General features: G+C 34.0%; 1 protein-coding gene across 4 annotated transcripts in view; it reads left to right on the forward strand.

The window, feature by feature from the left end:
• CLTRN (collectrin, amino acid transport regulator) overlaps nucleotides 1–21032 on the forward strand; it is an 87284-nt gene that overhangs the window by 34831 nt on the left and 31421 nt on the right. For all 4 annotated transcript variants that reach the window (XM_074299925.1, XM_074299926.1, XM_074299927.1 and 1 more), the window contains one exon: nucleotides 3871–3956. In XM_074299925.1, the coding sequence (XP_074156026.1) occupies nucleotides 3871–3956 (86 nt within the window). The remainder of the gene's footprint in view (nucleotides 1–3870; nucleotides 3957–21032) is intronic.

The raw sequence follows: 21032 nt of genomic DNA on the forward strand, positions 1-21032 counted from the left end.
ATCTAGCCTCTAAATGCAAAATGTATGACCACAGATAAGTAATTTTTTTTGCGTTTCAGTTTTCTCAGCTATTAAATGAGAATAATAAAAATACCTAATTTAAATGTTTCTTGTGAAAATCAAGTGGACTAATATATAGAGAGCATTTTGTAAATCTGATTTGCAAATCACTAAATAAATTTCAACTTTTGTTATTAGTTTTTCAATCTAGAAGCCTTAGAACCTTGGAGTAATATGAGAATATAACTCTAGAATTTGCCTTTCATTGTCACTACCACCCTTGTAGTCTAGACTCTTATCTTTTCAATCCTATTTTACTGTTATGACTTTCTTCTTGGTCTCCCTGTCTTCTCTTTTTACCACTTTACCACTGCCAGGTTAATCTTCCTGAAATCTTGCTTCTATCACCTCATTTTCCTGCATAATAACTTTTTTTAAAATAGTTTTTATTTACCAGATATATGCATGGGTAATTTTACAGCATTGACAATTGCCAAACCTTTTGTTCCAATTTTTCCCCTCCTCCCCGCCCCCAGATGGCAGGTTGACCAAGACATGTTAAATATATTAAAGTATAACTGAAATACAATATATGTATATACCTGCATAATAACTTAATGGCTATTACCCTACAAAGAAAGTAAAAACTCATTATCTTATCTTTCTTGGATCCTCATAATCTAGTTTCATGCTACTCATCCAACTTGATGTACCATTCTTATCCCATATACACATTTTGCTTCAGTCATCAAGTCTTTTAAATATCATCCCATATATTTATCTTGCTTCCATACTTGCTCCTGTATATTACATTCAATATGGAAAACCATCCTCGTTCACAACCATACTGTGAAATAACTGAGAAAAGTATAATAATTAACATTAATTAACTATGTAGCAGGACAGCTAGAGTGCTAGACCTAAAATCAGGAGGCCTCATCTTTATGAGTTAAAATCTGGCCTCAGACATTTAATAGCTGTGTGACCTTGGGCTTACTTCAGTTTCCTCATTTGTAAAATGAGTTGAAGAATGGCACATCACTGTAGTATCTTTGCAAAGAAAATCTTAAATGGGGTCACAAAGAATTGAACACTATTGAAATGACTGAAAAACAAATATATAAATATATATATATATATATATGTAACATTTCCTCTGGGATATAATTTACGTTCTTACTCTGTGGAACTAAAATCTCCCTGAGAGCTGTGATCCTCAGGTTTAAGAGTGTAACTACAAAATCACCTTTCTAAAACTATAGTCCATCCACCCCAGATGGTTTGCTTTCCACTAAAATTAGCCAATATGTCTTAACAAGGGCATTTATTAAGATGGTGTAGTAAGAACAATCGTGTAAAATATTCTTCCTGCCCCCAAACTTGTAGTATGTGTTCCCACAAATGTACACACTGTTGAGAGTGAATTCAGACTTAGATTATAATAGTAGTGAAGCACACATGAAGGGAAAAAATGTAAACAAGGCATGTTCCATATTGTCTTTCTCCAGATAAGGCAGTGACTAGAATGCTGGACCTGAAGTCAGGAAGACCTGAGTTCAAATCTAGCCTCAGACACTTAACACTTCCTAGCTATGTGATCTTGGGCAAGTCTCCTAATCTCAATTGCCTCAGGGAAAAAAAAAGGACCTTAAAAATAAAGTTTAATAAAAAAGAAAAGAAACCACATACATAGATCTAGTGCCCTCAACTGGTAGTCTCAGCATTTAGCCAGAGATTATAATCTCTGATCTATTCAAATTCTTGAATGTTTCCGTCCACTTTTTCTTCCCATCATATTCTAACTAGTATTATCAGAATAAGGACTTGTTTGACGGAACAAGAACCGTAGGAAGGCTTTAAAGAAATGGATTCGAGTTTGCTAAGCTCAAACATTGATGTTTGGCATTATTGAAGGTCTCTACCCTTTTCATCTATAGAAGTCTAGTGCTAGAGACTGAATGGAGTCTGGGGAAAGTAGAGGAGAGAAACTATGATGATCATAGATTGGTAGATGAAACCTCATCATGTTACTATGACTTCTTAGAAAGGTATTAGATGGAATTTAGAGTGATAAACACTATAGACATCCACTAGAGAGGAAAAGATCCGAAGTAAAGAAGCCCTGGGAGGGACATGGTTTTAGTCTTCAAATATATGCAGAATCATCATATAGAAGGATATTAGCAATCTGTTGTTCCAGAGAACAAAGTTGGGATCAGTGGTAGAAATTATTGGAACACTAATAATTGGTGGAACAGTGAACGGATCCAAACATTCTGGAGAGCAGTTTGGAACTACGCTCAAAAAGTTATCAATCTGTGCATACATTTTGATCTAGTAGTGGTTCTATTGGGCCTATATGCCAAGAAGATCTTAAAGAAAGGAAAGGGACTCACATATGCAAAAATGTTTGTGGCAGCCCTTTTTGTAGTGGCAAGAAACTGGGATCTGAGTAGATGCCTATCAATTAGGGAATGGCTGAATAATTTGTGGTATATGAATGTTATGGAATATTATTGTTCTATAAGAAATGATGAGCAGACTGATGCTAAGTGAAATGAGCAAAACTAGGAGAACATTATACATGGCAACAACAGTATTATACAATAATCAATTTTGATGGATGTGACACTTTCCAATGAGGAAATGATTCAGGCCAGCACCAATGATCTTGTGATGAAGTGAGTCATCTACATCCAGAGAGAGGACTGTGGGAACTGAGTGTGGATCACAACATCGTATTTTCACTTCTTTTTGTTGTTGTTCACTTGCATTTTGTTTTCTTCCTCATTTTCTTTCCTTTTTTGATCTGATTTTTCTTGTGCGGCAAGATAATTGTATAAATATGTTTACATTTTTGGATTTAACATATATTTTAACATGTATAAATATATTGGATTTCTTGCCATGTAGGGGAGAGAGTGGGGGGAAGGAGGGGAAAATTTGGAACGCAAGGATTTGTAATGGTCAATGTTGAAAAATTATCCATGCATATGTTTTGAAAATAAAAAGTTGTAATAAAAAAAAGAGGTAGAAATTACAGAGGAGCAGATTTTGACTCAATGTAATCTTCCTAATAATTAAAACTGTCCTCAAAATGGATTGGACTAGGAGCAGCTAGGTGGTGCAGTGAATGGAACACCAGCCCTAAAGTCAGGAGGACCTGTCAAATCTGGCCTCAGATACTTAACACTTCCTAGCAGTGTGACCCTGGGCAAGTCACTTAACCCCAATTCACTCAGAAAAAAAAATGGATTGGACTTTCTCAGGGATGGGAATGACAAATGTGTTGGGATAGTAGAATTGGCAGGAATGAATTTCCTATTTCTAGGGGTTTTCAGATGTTATATATAGGATTTATAATTTGAGTGGCAATCTCTAAGGTTCTTTCAAGTGCTATGATAACCTCTATAATTGTATGAAGGAATCATCAGATGATGATAACATACCAAAGGGCCAGACTTTGGAAAGACAGAAAGGTTCTACTTACTGAGTTCTCAGAAATGAAAATTTTATTCTATTTTGATGCTCAATAGAAATAATACTAATTTTTTGCTGGTTTGCATTTTACCATTTCATTCATTTGGCACTATTTTAAAAAAGATTTTGTGGTTTCCCCATTTTCAACCATTTATCTGCCTACTTCTATTGAATGTCACACAGATGAAAGTGAAAACAAATATAGAGTCAGATTACAAGGCAAATATAAAATCAAGACAGGTTCTTAATAATAGTCTTCTGTTCTTTAAGAATATTTTTGCATCTAAAAGAATGGTTTCACTGAAAATAATTGGATTCCTATTCATTCTGTTCTGCCATTTCTCTTTTTCTTAAATTGACATTTTTTTTTCTGTTTTATTTATTTTACAGTATGTCTGGGATGAAAATGAAGAATACCTATTCAAGGCAATGATGGCATTTTCTTTACGAACATTTTCCAACAGAGAAACAATAGAGTAAGCAAATAGTTGAAATTTCAAAAATGTTTATTGATAGTTTTTTTAGAGATAGTGCCATATTTCATAGCTCACTCCTTAAAAAAAATTTTAGTGCTATGCCAATAAAGGCATAGGAAGGATAATAAACAAATAAATAAAGTTTGGTAAAATAAAATTTATTTGGAAAAACAAAATATCTGGAATATTAATAGAAATGATAAAAAAAAAAGTTAGGATGAAGGAGGGGATAGCATTTCCAGACCTTATGCTTTAGTATAAAGCCACAGTCATCAAAACCATCTGTATTTGTTAAAACAAAACCAAAAACAAAACAGAGGTATAGATCAGTGGAACAGACTAGATAAGAGAGATTAAGAAACACTAGAACTCAAGTTACCTAGGGAAAATCTCCCTGATAAAAATTACTGGGAAAACTAGAAAGCAATCTGGCAGAAATTAGGCTTAGACAAACAATATATATCACATTCTATAAAACATTCTAAATGAATATGTGAACTTAAAATTTTTTAAAATATATTTATTGTTTATTTTTCAACATTCTTTTCTTTTTTAAAATTTTCAGTTCCTTATGCCCAAAGTGTTTTAAAACTTTGCATACCCTTTGATCCCACAGAAGTCATAAAAAAGGGGAAAAGACCCACATGTGCAAAAATGTTTATAGCAACCCTTTTTGTAGTGACGAGGAATTGGAAATTAAGTAGATGCCCATTGATTGGGGAATGGCTGAATAAATTATGGCATATGAAGGTAAAGAAATATTATTGTTCTATAAGAAATGATGAGCAGGCTGATTTCAGAAAAGCCTGGAAAGACTTACATGAACTAATACTAAGTGAAGTGAGAGAACCAAGTGAACATTGTACACAGAAACAATGAGATTATGTGATAATCAACTGTGATAGACCTTGGTTCCTTTCAACAATGAGATGATTCAAGGTAATTCTAATAGACGTGTGATGAAAAGAATTATCCACATCTAGAAAGAGAACTTTGGAGACTGAATATGGATCAAAGCATAGTATTTTTACCTTTGTTGCTGTTGTTGTTGTTTGTTTGTTTGCTTGTGTTTTTTTTCTCATTTTTGTTTTTGTTTTTTTTTTTTTCCTTTTTGATCTGATTTTTCTGGGGCCACATGATGAATATGGAAATATGTTTAGAAGAATAGCATTTGTTTACCTTATATTGGATTGCTTGCTGTCTAGGGGAGGGAGAAAGAGAGGAGGAAGAGAGAGAAATCTGGAACACAAGGTTTTGCAAAGGTGAATGCTGAAAACTATCTTTGCATGTATTTGGAAAAAGTAAAAGCCATTATTTAAAAAAAAATGAATTTGTAGTTCCAGATTCTCTCCCTTCCTCCTCCCACGATCACTAAGAATATATCAACTATGCATGTTAAATCATGTAAAATGTATTTCCATATTAAATTACTCAAAAAATGAAAACAAAAAACTCCCAAAAATTAAGCAAGAAAATTATATTTCAATTTTCATTCAGAGTTCTTTAGTTCTTAGTTAGTTTAGGTCTTAGTTTTTCACCTTGAGTTCTTTGAAATTGTCTTGGATTACTATATTGATCAGAGTAGCCGAGGCTTTCTCGGTTGATCATCATTATAACATTCTGCACAATTTTCTCCCATTTCTCCTCACTTCATTTGGTTTCAGTTCATATAGCCTTTGTCATGTTTTTGATTTTACTGAAACCACACCTTTTGTCTTCTCTTATAACACAATAGTACTCATAATCATGTGTTACAACTTGTTCAGTCATTCCCCAATTGATAAACATCCTTCAATCTCCAATTCTTTACCATCACAAAAAGAGGTACTCTATTTTTGTACCTATATAAATCCTTTTCTTTTCTTTAATCTCTTTGAGGTACAAACCTAATAGTGAAATTGCTAGATCAAAAGCTATACAGAGTATTACAGCTTTTTGGGCACAGTGACAAACTGTTTTCTAGAAGGGTTTGGACCAGTTCACTATTTTACTATAAATGTACTGATTTTTTCCTCATCCCTCTCCAGCATTTGTCAATTAGGATAAGCATAAGGTGATACTTCAGAAATTTCAAATTTGCCTTTTTCTAATCAATAGTAATTAAAAGTATCTTTTCGTGTAACTATAGATAGCTTTGATTTCTTCTGAAAACTGCTTGTTCATATCTTTGACTATCAATTGGGGAGTGGTTCTTATTTTTATAAATTTTAATCACTTCTCTATGTATTTGAAAAATGCAGCTTTTATCAGAGAAACTGTAAAATGTTTTGATATCACTTCATTGCCTATGTTATCTTTTAACAAAATGTAGATTCCCAATTACCTTTCTCAGTTAGGTGTAATTTTGCTTTGAGGTCATGATTACCACCTCTGCCCTCTTCACTTTAGCTAAAGCATAATAGAAGCATAATATAAAAGCTCTAGCCTTTCATTTCAACTCTATGTGTGTATTTCTGTCCCAAGTTCATCTCTTGTACACTACATATTGTTTAACTCTGGTTTCCAATCCAGTCTGTTATCCACTTCCATTCTATGGGTTAGCTCACTCTATTCATTTTCTGTTATGATCACTAACTATACATTTCCCCCCATCCTATTTTTCTCTGTTTATTCTTCTCTCCCTCTCCCTCTCTCCCCTCTCCCTCTCTCCCTCTCCCTCTCCCTTCTCCCTCTCCCTCTCCCTCTCCCTTCTCCCTCTCTCCCTCTCTTCCTCTCCCTCTCTCCCTCTCCCTTCTCCCTCTCTTCCTCTCCCTTCTCCCTCTCTTCCTCTCCCTCTTCCTCTCCCTCTCCCTCTCCCTCTCCCTCTCTCCTCTCTCCCTCTCCCTCTCCCTCTCCCTCTCCCTCTCCCTCTCCCTCTCTCTCCTCTCTCTCTCTCTCTCTCTCTCTCTCTCTCTCTCTCTCTCTCTCTCTCTCTCTCTCTCTCTCTCTCTCTCTCTCTCTCTCTCTCTCTCTCCTTTTTTTATTCTGACCCTCCTCATAAATGTCTTTTTTCTATTACCTTTCCCTTATCTTCTCTTTTGTCACTGCCACTCCAATATCTTATCCTTTTCCCCTCTTATTTCCCTATTGAGTAAAATGTATATAAGTGTGTGTATATGTATGTAAACATACACATATGTTTATACATACATATATGATATATATATATGTATATTCTTCCTTCTGTGAATTAATTCCAGTGAAAAAGGTTCAAGCATTGTCTGCCAGTTCCATTTTCTATCTCACTATAAAAGATCTTCCTTGTATGCCTCTTTTCTGTTCTATCTCTCCTTTTCCCCTTCTTACAGTGTATAGTTCTTTTTCACTTTCTTTTCTTGAAAATCATTCTAACATAACTGACTCAGATTCATGCCCTTTATCTAGCAGACTTTTTCTAATTCTATTTATAATGGGAATTACATGTATCATTTTCCTTACAGATAAACAATTTAACTCCATTGAGTCCCTTATGATTATTTCTTTCATGATTCCCCTTGTATGCTTCTTTTGAGTTCTTCTGGTTAAATGTCAAATTTTCTATTTTCAACAGGAATGCTTGGAAGTTCTCTATTTCACTAACTATCCTTTTTTTTTTTAACCTGAAGAATTATGCTCTTTTTTGCTGAATAGATCATTTTTTGTTTATGATCCTAGTTTTTTGCCCTCTAAATATCATACTCTAAGTCCTCCACTTTCTTAACTGTAGCTTCCCGATATTTGATTTTTTTTCTTTATTGACTACTTGCAATATTTGCTCTTTGATCTGACTATAATATTCCTGGTAGTTTTTGCCTCAAGATCTTCTTCAGGGAGTGATCAGTAGATTCTTTCAATTTTGATTTTACTCTTTGTATATAAGTTATTGGGACAGTTTTCTTCTATAATTTCTTGAAATGTGAATTATATGCTTTTTTATCATGGCTTTCAGTAGTCCAGTAATTCTTAAATTATCTCTTCTCAATCTATTCTAATTTTTAAGTATTATTTTTCTTCAGTGAGCTTTTGTTTCTCTTTTCCCATTTGGCCAATTCTGCTTTTAAAGAAGTTTTTCTTTAATGAGCTTTTCCATTTAGTCTATTGGGCTTTTAAAAGAGTTTTCCATACATTTTTGGTGCTTTTTAAGCCAAGCTATTAATTCTCTTTTCATAATTTTCATGCATTATTCTCATTTTTCCCTGAATTTTCTTCTACTATTATTGTATCTTTCTTTAAGCTTTCTAGGAATTCTTGCAGCTTGGGATCCAATTAGTACTTTTCTTTAAGTATTTGTTTGTAGCTGTTTTCACATTGCTGTCTTCTTATAAGTCTTGGTCTTCCATGTCACTGAATAGATTTTTTGAGGTTCAGCTTTTTTTGTTGTTATTTGCTCGATATTTCTCTCTCTCTCTCTCTCTCTCTCTCTCTCTCTCTCTCTCTCTCTCTCTCTCTCTCTCTGTCTCTCTCTCTCTCTCATCTATTCTTCAGTTTTAACTTCATGTTAAAGTTGGGTCATGCTTACCTAGGGGTGGGTGGGGAGGCACTATGAAAAGCTTCAGGCTTTTTCATGATGCTATTTTCAGAGCTAGTTCTGAGGGTCTGCAAGTGTTTAGTGCTTTTAAGGTGGTGTGATCCAGAGAGGTGTGGTCATTGCTTACCTGCTCTGAGATCTTGTCTTTACCCAGAAAAAGTTTTGCTCCCCTGAAGTCACAAGTACTAGTGTGCCTTTTGACTCTGAAACTAACCAGGGCTCTTGCTCCCTTGTGACAAAACGTAAGTGCTCCACTGTGACCCAGAATTGTTTATGGACAATACTGTTGCCAATCAGCTCCAGCTGGACCTAGGACCAACAGAGGGTCTCTGTGATCTCTTTCTGATCAGTTGTCCAATGCTCTGTCTCTGCGCTGAGAGCTCCTGATGCTGCTGCTACTGCTGTCATACTCCAACCCACTTCTTTTACTCTTGGCAGTGCTCCCAGTCTGTGCCCAGCTTTAATTTTTCATTATTACAGTATTAATGGTCTTTCCTTAACATCTTCTAACTTATCTTAAGCTGGGAAAATGTCTTCCTCTGACCTTGAGTTAACTTTATCTCTCCAAAATTTGGTTTGAGGCATTATTTTGAAAGAGGAATGTTTGGAGAGTTCATTTGTGAAGAAGTATAAGATTAATAAAAACTCACAGGAAAGACATTTATCACATGTGAAATAGCTCACAGGCTAAATCAAATATGACTAAGCAAGGCTGAACTACTATATATGATTAAGCAAGATGCTTAAACAAGGATGGGGCCTAGGGAGTAAGGGATGGGCTAGGGAGGAGACTGAGGAAGAACAAACTGGCTTGTACATCTATGTGACCATGACCTGGTACATGGTTATGTCTAAACATATGCTAATCAAGAGTGTCTCAGCCTCAAGAGTGTCTCTGTGGAATAATGATAATGGAAACAGGATGGGGTGAATTAAAATTCTGGCAATGGGCTGATTAAAGTCCTGTTCCATATCAATCTGGTTCTCAGTCTGTAGTCTACCAGCTTATTCACTAACAGTTTACTCTTAAAAACTAGCTGTGGGGAAAGGGACCTGTATGTGCAAGAATGTTTGTGGCAGCCCTCTTTGTAGTGGCCAGAAACTGGAAACTAAGTTGATGCCCATCAATTGGAGAATGGCTGAATAAATTGTGGTATATGAATACTATGGAATATTATTATTCTGTAAGAAATGGCCAACAGGATGATTTCAGAAAGGCCTGGAGAGACTTACATGAACTGATGCTGAAAGAAATGAGCAGAACCAGGGATTATTATACACTTCAACAACAATACTATATAATGATCAATTCTGATGGATGTGGCCATCTTCAACAATGAAATGAACCAAATATATTCCAATAGAGCAGTAATGAACTGACCCTGCTACACCCAGCAAAAGAACTCTGGGAGATGACTATGAACCACTACATAGAATTCCCAATCCCTCTATTTTGTCTACCTGCATTTTTTATTTCCTTCACAGGCTAATTGTACACTATTTCAAAGTCTGATTCTTTTTGTACAGCAAAACAACTGTTGGGACATGTATACATATATTGTATTTAACTTATACTTTAACATATTTAACATGTATTAACATCTGGGGGGGAGGGGAAATTAGAACAAAAGGTTTGGCAATTGTCAGTGCTGTAAAGTTACCCATGCATATATCTGGTAAATAAAAACTATTAAAAAAAAACCACAAAAAACTAGCTGTATTTAGAATTAACCAATTAACTGAATTTTTCAAATAATTGATTATTTTTTTCTTAATTGTCTTATCTGAAGAAAATAGGCCATATTATCATCAGTATGTTAGTGTTTTTCTTATGCCATAAAATTATATTATTCCCTCCACTAAAAGTGAGTATGTTTATATGTATAAAGAAAAATGGATATTTTCTTCTTCCTTCTTGTATTTTCTTCATCATTTGCTGAAACAAAATAAAAGCAAAAACAATTATTTTTCTTTTTTTAGTTAAAGCTTTTTTATTTTTGAAACATGTTTACATAATTTTCAACATTCACCTTTGCAAAATCTTGTGTTCCAAATTTTTTTCTTCCTCCCTTCCCCCCTACACAGTCCACATGATGGCAAATAATTCATATATGCCAAACACATGCAATTCTTCTATGTATATTTCCACAATTATAATGCTGCAGAAGAAAAACCAGATCAAAAAAGAAAACAAAATGAGAAAGAAAACAAAATGCAAGCAAACAACAAGAAAAAAAGTGAAAAAAATCTACCTTCAGCCCCCATAGTCCTCTCTCTGGGTACAGATAGCTCTCTCCATCACAAGACTATTGAAACTAGCCTGAATCACCTTGCTGTTGAAAAGAGCCATGTTCATCAGAATTGATCATCATATAATCTTATTGTTTCTATGTACAATGTCCTTGTGGATCTACTCACTTCACTAAGCATCAATTTATATAAGTCTCTCCAGGCCTTTCCGAAATCATCCTGCTAATTGCTTCTTATAGAATAATAATATTCCATAACATTCATGTACCATTGGTTTTCTGGAGGTCTTGGGAGCAGCTTTCATTTCAGTAATCACCACAAGAATAGCCAGATGTTAAAGTCCAACTTCTTTATTATCTCCTTCACAATCTAGTTTCCTTGCCTGAGTCTGGGCTAGCTTTCTTAGAAGCCTTCTGCAGTCTTGGTTTCAGTGGAGAAATGTAGGAGAGCAGGCCAGCCACAAGAAGGCCGAATGATGGAATGAATGAATCTGAATCTGTCTCTCCTTGGCTCCAAGAGCTTGAGATCCTGCCTCCAGTCTGCTTATCTTCTCTGGCTCTGTCTCCAAGCTCTTAGAGTCTCTCTCTGGCTCCTTCTGAGTCTTTCTCTAGCTCTGAGTCCCAGTTTATATGCTCTACACTGAGTATAAACCAATCATTATATCACTAGGAAACCATTATTTGTTGTAAGATTAAATCAATCATACTGAACTTAGAGAACTATTAAGCACCACGATAAACTAGATAACCATTGTCTCATCAATTCCACTGACTTAACACCTTGTAAGAATCCTTGTTTCAGAGTTCTGGTCCATAACATACCAAAACTTATTCAACCATTCTCCAACTGATGAGCATCCACTCAAAAACAATTACTATTCAACTATCAGCAGTCTGTATGATTACCCTGAACAAAAATTTTATCAAACTATTATGATTATACTGAAGACCACGTCTTCTTCTTTATACAGCTTTATTTTTAAATATTATATTTGCACAGAGAAACAGGATTTTATAGCATCTTCTAATTTTGAAGTCAAATCAAATGTGCTTACCCAAACTTTCTGAAGTATGGGAGTATTTGAGTCTAGGTAACTGTCACAAGAGCAATGCCTTCTAGAATCCTTGCTATATAGATTAAGCTAGTTTTTTTTTCAAGATTCCAAGAGCCAGGTATTCTGAGGTAGCTTTTTAATATTTAATCAGTGCAGAGGCTAAGGCTGAAATCATTGACATAGTTTCCTATGGACTAAATATAAAGCCAGTCATTTAGGAACTCCTCCTACCAGCTTCTGACCAATGCAACAGCATGATCCATTACAGATGCAGGGAAGCTGCACCCAAGTGAATCAATACTGTATCCATGCTGAATATCCTTTCCACACTATGGTTAAGTAAAATTTTTTGGTTAACTGTTAATAGTCCTCAATTATCTCATTTCATTTCAGACCTACACATGACCAGTCTGAGTGTGGACTACTAAAAAATATAGTAGTTCTTCTGATCAAATCTTACTAGTATTCTTGTTATAAATCTTTCTCTAATACCGTGATTTCTAAGAATGACTTTAAAAAAATCTCTTTAGTTTTTCGAGTACTTATTCATTCAATAAATCTCAATCTAATTAACTATACCTTACTTTTTCATTTTTTAATCAACTAGTGTTTTCAGTAGAACTGATAGGAAATAATTTTGAATAGCATTTTATGGCCCTAATGGAAACCTTTTGACAGGCAGTCTGTGATAATATAATATGGTGCTTAAAGCAGACTATTTAATTAGGTTGCTTGCCACACTCAAAGAAATAATCTCATTTCACTGAACAAATTTTTTTAATGTCATAGTGCAAAGATTGTAAAGCTTCCTAGATTTAAAGAATAAATTTCATTTAGTTAATTGTGAAGATAAAAAAAAATTTCATTGTACTGATGTAAAGATATTGCTATTTTATAGCATAATTATACCAAATTAAATTCTTCTTTGAAAAACAGGAAATTTAATAGATAATACATCATTATAATTAACATGACTAAATCTTTAAGGACTCACTATTTGTCTGAGACTCTGAGACATGTGCATAATATAAAAAACACTTCTAAGAAGAACTGATTGTTTTTCTCATATGCTAAATCTCATGTTTTAATGACTTTCTGCATCAACTAAACTTTCTTATACAGAAGACTTGTGAAAAAGCATAGCTATTCAGCTTTTTTTAAAGGAAAATTGGTGATTGTTCATTGTCTCAGATAAAATACAAGTTCCTTTAACATTTAAATCCCTTTATATTCCGACTAGTCAATGTTCTGAGTTGTTAGTCTTTGCACTGTAAGTTCCAGTCAAATTAGCCTAATTGCTAGTCCCTATAAAGAATATTCCATTTTTGGTTTCTATGCCTTTTTAAAGGCTATCCCTCACACCCACAATATACCTCTTTCTTACCTCTTAGAGTCTCTAGCTTCCTCCAATGCTCAATGTACAGCCTCCTCAGAAACCCTATTTTGGTTCCCTCCATTTCTAGTCTTTCTGTCTTTTAATTATCTTAATTTTCTACATGTTTTGTATTTATTTATCTGTGTACATGTTGTCCATCACATCTCCTCCCCCAATTAGAGTATATATTCCTTGAAGATAGATATTTTTGTTTTTGTTTTGGTAACTCAGTACTAAGCCTGACAAGTATCTTATAAGCATTTAATAATGCTAAAATGGTCTATTATATATACCCATATGTGTGTATACACTCATGAAAAGTAAAATATATTTGTAAAGTTTTGTTTCCACAGTTGAAAAACTCCAAATAAATTTTGACCAATTAGAATATTGAGTCAAATTTAAATAGGCTCAAATGGTATTTTTTGTTTAAAAAAAAAAAGATGGTCTTTTCTTGGTAAGAAAAGAACATCTTAAGTCAACAGGAATCCTTGTGAGGGATGGTGAGAGGATAAGGTTCTGTTTCCACAGATGCTATAACTTGACTACAAGAATAAGGAATTGTCAAGAGTAAACCCTGTGGTCTAAACTGTCTTGGCCAAAAGTAATTCAAAAACCACAAGACATGATAGACATTCAAACCTCCCTCCCCTCCATTCAAACTTTGGTCACAGTGTTCTTCTGACCACACATGCTTAATTAGCCTTATTAATATGAACTCTTCAGGAGGAGTTAGGCTTCATCAACATAAGATGTGCTGCATGATTGATTGGGGGTAGGGGCATATTAAGGAGTGTATGCAGTGAGAGTATAATGAAATGTTAGACATCTGAAGGATCTCCTCTGAGAAGGAGGAGGAGGAAAATTTGTACAGCATATAATTTCTGGCTCTGGTATCAAATTGTGTGTGAGCTCATCTGAAGTTTCAAACTTGTTTCCTACAGGAATGTATTAAAAGTTTAAATTGTTTTACTTATCCTGAATCTGTCCATTCGCTGTGCCTTTGGGGGGAATCAAAATATTGTTTCTTACATACATCTATCTATATCTATCTATCTATTTAAATGCATATATATGCAAAATGCAAATATATGCATGTATATAAATATTACAAACATGCATTATTTTGTAAAATTTATATATTAATCATTATACATGTGCATAATAATGAGATCAACCACCAGACCTAAGACTGTATGTAGATCATTCCAATTAATTCCAGTTAAATCATTGCAACTTGGATTTAAATCTTGTTTCAAATTTGTTCTTTGGTAATAACTTTAATGAAGGTTGCATTCTTAAATAGATACCACAGAAACATGAGACCTTGCTGATCATCTAATCCAACTTCCTCATTTTAAAAATGAAAAAATAAGACTAAAAAGGTTAATGACTCACCCAACATCCTACAGTTAGTTAATGACACAATTAGGAATACATAGTCAGTAATATTTTAAAAACTGAAAATTTAATTATCATTAATATAACAATGACTATCTCTGTACACAGGTCCAGAATTGTGTCTGATTCTTTCAGATAATTAAATGCTATTTCCTATGTGGTATCTTCTACTTCATTCAATGTCTAAAAGCTCTAAATAATCCTCTGGAGTTTATTATAGACTTATTCACAAATTTCTGTATATCTAGTGATATATATATGTATATATATATACACACACATATAGATAGACACACATATGTAATATATACACACATGTGTATATAACATATACACATATATGTATACCTATATATTCATACATACATATATGTCATGCATATATAAAATTTCCTCCAGGGCTCAGCCTCCTCAAAAGACTTGTCTTGGTTTCTCAGTCTCTAGTCTTTCTCTCCTTTATTTATCTTAATTTTCTACATATTTTGTATTTACTTAATTGTGTACATGTTGTTCATTATACACTCACAAACATATAGGTACACACACACACATACACACAGAGATTGTTGTTATTCAGTCATTTCAGTTGTGTCCAACTCTTCCTGACTTCAGACTGGATACTTATCCACTGGGCTATCTAGCTGCCTAGATATATAGATTACATGTATATAAAAACATATGTACATATGTGTATTATATATGTATCTGTGTATGTATGTCTATACCTATTACTATGTCATTATGGATTGTACCTCATTAGCTCCCAAGAGTTCAATTATCTCTAGCAGACAGCTCTCTATATATCTGTAATCCTTAACACATAGGGTTATTAAGAATATATTAAAGCACTTTGTAAGTCTTAAAATGCCATAATTTATCAGGTATTTCTTTTGTTAGGGAGGAGTTAGGGAGAGGTCAAGGAGAAGCTTAATGGAGAACAAATTCCCAAACATGTTGTGTTCACAAAGTAGTTGCAAGATGCATAATGAGATGACTGAGTCTGTCTTAAATATGATAATAAAACAGTCCCATGAAATTGATAATGGGGACAGAATGAACTCTTTTGGAGTTCACATCACAAACCATTCAATATGGCTTAAATTTTTTTTTTTTTTGGAGGCAATAGAAGTTAATTTACTTACTCTAAGTTACACAGCTAGAATATATCTGAAGTCATATTTGAACTTGGGTTCTCTTGACTCCAAGGTCAGTGTTCTATTCACTGCATCACTGTACCACTTAGCTACCTCTCTTTGGCTTTTAAAAACTTTTGTTATGGTTCCAACCTACTTTCCCAGTCTTACTGTGTTTTATTTTCTCTTCTGCATTCTCAATCCCACTACTACTAACTATTCTCTACACATGATCTTCCATCTCTCACCATAGTGTCTTTGCACAACTGATCTGCCATTCATGGAATACTTTGCTTTTTCATTCTTCCCTTGTAGAATCCTTAGCTTCTTCAAAACACAGCTTAGAGTCCATCTTCTTTATAGAGCTCTATATTAGTTAGTGTTCTCCCCCTACTATCTTCATCTATTTTATATAAAGTTAATTGTTGTGTAAGTCATTTGTTATTAACTTGTTATTAACTTGTGTTCTACTAATTTATGATCCCATCTGGGATTTTCTTGGCAGATCCTGTTTGCCAAATCCTTGAGAAAACTGGAGCAGACAAGATTAAGTGACTGGGCCAGAATCATATTAGTTAGTAGAAGTCTGAGAATGGATCTTGGTTTGCCATTTCCTTGAGAAAACTAGAGTAAATAGGATTAAGTGATTTACCAACAGTCTTAGTAGTTAGTAGAAAAAAACTGGATTTGAACTCAGGAAGATTCATCTTCTGATTCCCAATCCAGTGTTCAGTCCTAGCTGCTCTCCAGTAGATTATAAACACCTAGCATAATGGTTGGTCACATTACAAATGCTCAATAAATTCTTTTGAATGTCATTAAATACAGATTGTATTCATCCATTATGGTGGTCCAATGTAGCTCTCCATAAATAAAGAGGTTGTCCATCCAACATTCTGGGGTCCAATGTATGGAAATCAGTAAAGCTAAGCCATCTACTGTTTATTTCTCTCTTCTTCCATAATGGCCCATATTCTACACCACATTCCTATGCTTTTTTTGCTTTTTTTTTTTTTTGACATTTTTTTACACTATTTCTTCTTCACAATATCTTATTAACCCTATAGGTGTAGCAAACTACTCATTTTTACTCTGTCTCCCCTTCTCCCTTTGAATAATTAATTTAAATTCTTCAGAGATAGTGCTAATCCATAACAAATAGCTACATAAAAAAATATTTGTGCCAAAAAAATGAGTTTGTTTCAGAAACCCAGCCTATTCTCTTCTTCCCATGAACTCTAGGCCCAGCTGTTTGTCCCTTTGAACTGCCTGTCCAAAAGAGGCCTTTCTTCTAGCACAACAGAAACAATACACATTCTTCAGTTGCTTTTTTTTCCAGGGTAAATAGCTCCCTTCTTCCCTCTCTCCTTTTCTCCCCTCCCTGTCCTGTTCCTGTCACTCTTCTTCTCCTTGTTTCTCTCCCTCTTCCTCTCTTCCTTTTCCCTGTCCTTATCCCTGTCCCTGTCCCTCTTTCTCTTTCTGTGTGTATTGCTATTGTTTGCATATGACATTTTGCTGATCTCATTAAGTTCCTTAATAATGAATAAATATTGGATTATTATCTTAGAGGGAAAAATGGCTATGCTGCTTAATTTTTTTTTTTAAATCTAGGTGCTCTTAAAATAAAACTTTGGTGAACCATAATGCTTTGGTGTTATATAGTTAGTTTCATTTTCTGATTAACTGACAGATTGAAAGCCATTGTTGAAAACTTTTCTAATACATATTGATAGTCTTTCCAGCTTTAATTAGTATAGTTACTGAACATAATTAAATTCTGTATGATTGAGAACATAATGGTTCATCTTCAGGTTAATTCATATAAAGCAATGAGATAATATTTGTATGATAAAAACACTAAGATTTCTTCTTAAAATATGCATATGCTTGTAATGGACTGGCACATACACAAAGTATGTTCTTGGCTCATTCAACTTCCTCATGTGCAGGTTCTAGGGAGCCTGATTCCAGGAGAGTGGTAAGGACATGGAAGGGATGACATTTCACAAGTCAAGTACATTGATACACTTTGTGAATGCATAGCCCCTCGTTTCACACACACACACACGTAACATGCACATGCACTCTCACATGCACATTGACATGCACACACATGAATATGCACATGGACAGCAAACATGGGTACAGTATACACAAAGAAAAAGAATCATGTCAATAAGTAAAAGAATTTACACTAATACTGGAGATAAACTTTGAGACTTTTTCATTGCAAAATCAAATACTAAATCAAGTACTAATACTAAAATTATATCCACCAAAAGACAAAAAAATACAGAGCCTGTTATTACTGAGTTCTGACTCTGTGACCTCATTCTGGGGTTTTCTTGGCAGACATTCTGAAGTGGTTTGCCAATTCTTTCTCCAACTCATGAGGAACTGTGGAAAACAGGTTCCCAGTGACTTTTTCCCCAGAGTCACACAACTAGCAAATGTCTGAGGCCAGCTTTGAACTTATAAAGATGAGCCTTCTTAATTCTCAACTCAGTGTTTGATCCACTACACCACCTAATTGTGTAAGGCCTATGAAAGCTGTTAGCTATTCTTCTTTACCACTCCACTAAAAAGATTTTCTCAAATAATTAATGACTGCTTAATAGGGAAATCCAGTTGACTTTTTTCCCAAGATTTATTCTCCTGATCTCTGTTGCTTTTGATAATCTTAACTATTTCATTCTCTTTTTGTTAATGAATTTTTTTTTCCCTCATGAACAAAAGTTTATTTATTTTTTCTTTTCACCCATCCCCACTCCAATTGGAAAATTAAGAAAATAAAAAATCCTTTTAACAGGCAATTCCCACATTGGTCATGTCTAAAAATTATACATCTCATTCTGCACTCTCTTATGATTTCTCTATCAGGAAATTTGTAGTATGCTTTTTCATCATTTCTCTGAAATCATGATTGGTAATTATGTTAATCAGAGTTCTTAAGGATTGGATTTTTTTTTTTTGTAATGTTGTTCTTATATAAATGGTTTTCCTATTCTGCCCTCTTCATTTTGCAGTAGTTCATTTGAATCTTCCTAAGTTTCATCAAAATTGTCCCTTTCATAAATTCTTATGGCACAATACTATTCTGTTATATTCTTACATCATGACATGTAGCCAATCCTCAACTGATGTCATTTGTTACTGTAAAAAAAAAAAAAAGGAGTAGTTACAAATAGTTTTATAAAAAAGAACTTTTACAAATATTTTTGTAAATGTAGGTCCTTTTTATTTCTTTGATCTCTTTAGGATCTAGACAATAGTGGCAATGAAACTAATTTATTATTATTATTATTTAAAAATATTTATTATTTTTCTATTTTATTATTTATTTACTATTTTATTGTTATTATTAAAAATTTTTTGTAGTGGCATTGCTGTCAAATGGCATGTACAATTTATTAATTTCTTGGGTAGAATTCCAAATTTCTTTCCAGAATGGCTAAAACATTCATTTTTTTGCTGAAAGTACATCAATGTACCAGTTTTCCTGAAGTCCCTTCAAACTTTGTCATATTTTTTTGGCCAGCTCTGACAATCTGATAAATATGAGGCAGAACTTCAGAGTTGTTTTAATTTTTTAGTTTTCTATTGGTGATTTAAAACATGTTTTCATAGTGATAGCTTATATTTGTTCCTTAGAAAAGTGCTCATTAGAACTGTACACAGTGGGGCAGCTAGGTGGCGCAGTGGATAGAGCACCAGCCCTGAATTCAGGAGGACGCGAGTTCAAATATGATCTCAGACACTTAACTTTTCCTAGCTGTGTGACCCTGGGCAAGTTACTTAACCTCAGCCTCGGGGGAAAAAAAAAAAAAAAAAAAAAAAAAAAAAGAACCGTACACAGTTAAACCCATATAGGATTACTTGCTGTCTAGGGGAGGTGGGGAGAGAAGGAGGGAAGGAGAAAAGTTTGAGACAAGGTTTTGCAAGGGTGAATGTTGAAAACTATCTTTGCATTATTTTGAAAAATTAAAAAAAAACTATTATTATTTCTTAAAAAAAAGAAAACTGTTCATTCATATCCTTCGATTCTGAATCAATCATGGAATGATTCATTTTTATCAATTCCTTCTATATCTTGGAAATAAAACCCTTTTTAGGCAAAGCTACTGCAAAGATTCCCCTCCCCCATTACCTTCTAATTTTGGCTTTGTTTGCACACATTTTTAATTTTACATAATTAAAATTATCTATTTTATCTGGTGATACTCTCTGTCACTTGCTTGGTTATGTACTCTGCCCCAGCCTTGGACCTTAACCCATTTGTATTTATGGTATGTTGTTTGCATGTAACTGTCTAGTGGTAGAAATTTTGTGACTGAAGAGGAGCACTGGAAGGGATTCTTTGGTCTTTACCTCCTTGGTAGTGTAACCATTTTTGATGTCTGTCACCAGAACATTACTAACTCATTCTGTGTCCAGTTTGATTTTGGTATGTGTTTGTCTAATCTTTTACCTTTTTTTAAGAAGCATAAGAATATATGTCAATAAAAATCTCTGGTTTAGCCTTGGCTAGTAAAAAATCCAGCAATTAAAAATGGTTTCTGTATAGCTGAGTACAGCCTCAGTACTCAGTATAAATCAGTAATGTATAGCTAGATGGTTTATAATGCAAGATAAGGCGAATAGAAGAAGGAAGAAGGTTGAAGTGGACTATTATTCTAGTTTTGATCAGACAGTCCTATCATGACTCTGAGTGGCCCTGAATTGTTCATTTACACAATCTTTCCCAATTTTCCTCCCCAGTCAGAGCAGCAGCAGTTGTGGAGGAATGGATATAATCTTTCTCATTCATAAAGACAGCAAATCTCAAGTCTTTTAGCATTCTTTAGCTTGCACATTTTTCCCCTCTGGAAAGATTTCAACTTTCTTTTTTCATCTGGGACAAGGAGAAAGGAGCATTTGTCATTTTCTGAGACAAATAGCAACCCTCAATGTTCAGAGTAAACTAATGATTTCTATAAAGCTCTATAAGTATCCATTTTCAACTATACTCTAATTCCTTGAATAAAGGGGGCTACAAGTACATTTTTCTTATTTTCCCATTTTAGGATATGGAATTGTTAAGAATGAGATCTGTGTTTTTGGTTTGTTTTTTGTTTTTTTTTTTTTTTATCTCAACTTGCATCCTCAGAGCCTCGTGCAATATGTTGCACAGAAAAGGAGCTAATCCATATTTCTTGCCTTAATTTATCTATAGACAGAAGACCCATATCAATAAAGTCATAAATCTTTAAAAATAAAGCTTTACCATCAGTATATTTCTTATAGTTTCTTTCTTTCCCTTAAAAATAAAGAACAGGGAGTGGTAGGAATCCCAGAAAACTGAGGATTCAAAAGAGGTGAGCTCTAGTCATGTGAGATT

This window comes from Sminthopsis crassicaudata, chromosome 3 (assembly GCF_048593235.1).
Source record: "Sminthopsis crassicaudata isolate SCR6 chromosome 3, ASM4859323v1, whole genome shotgun sequence".
NCBI lineage: Eukaryota > Metazoa > Chordata > Mammalia > Dasyuromorphia > Dasyuridae > Sminthopsis > Sminthopsis crassicaudata.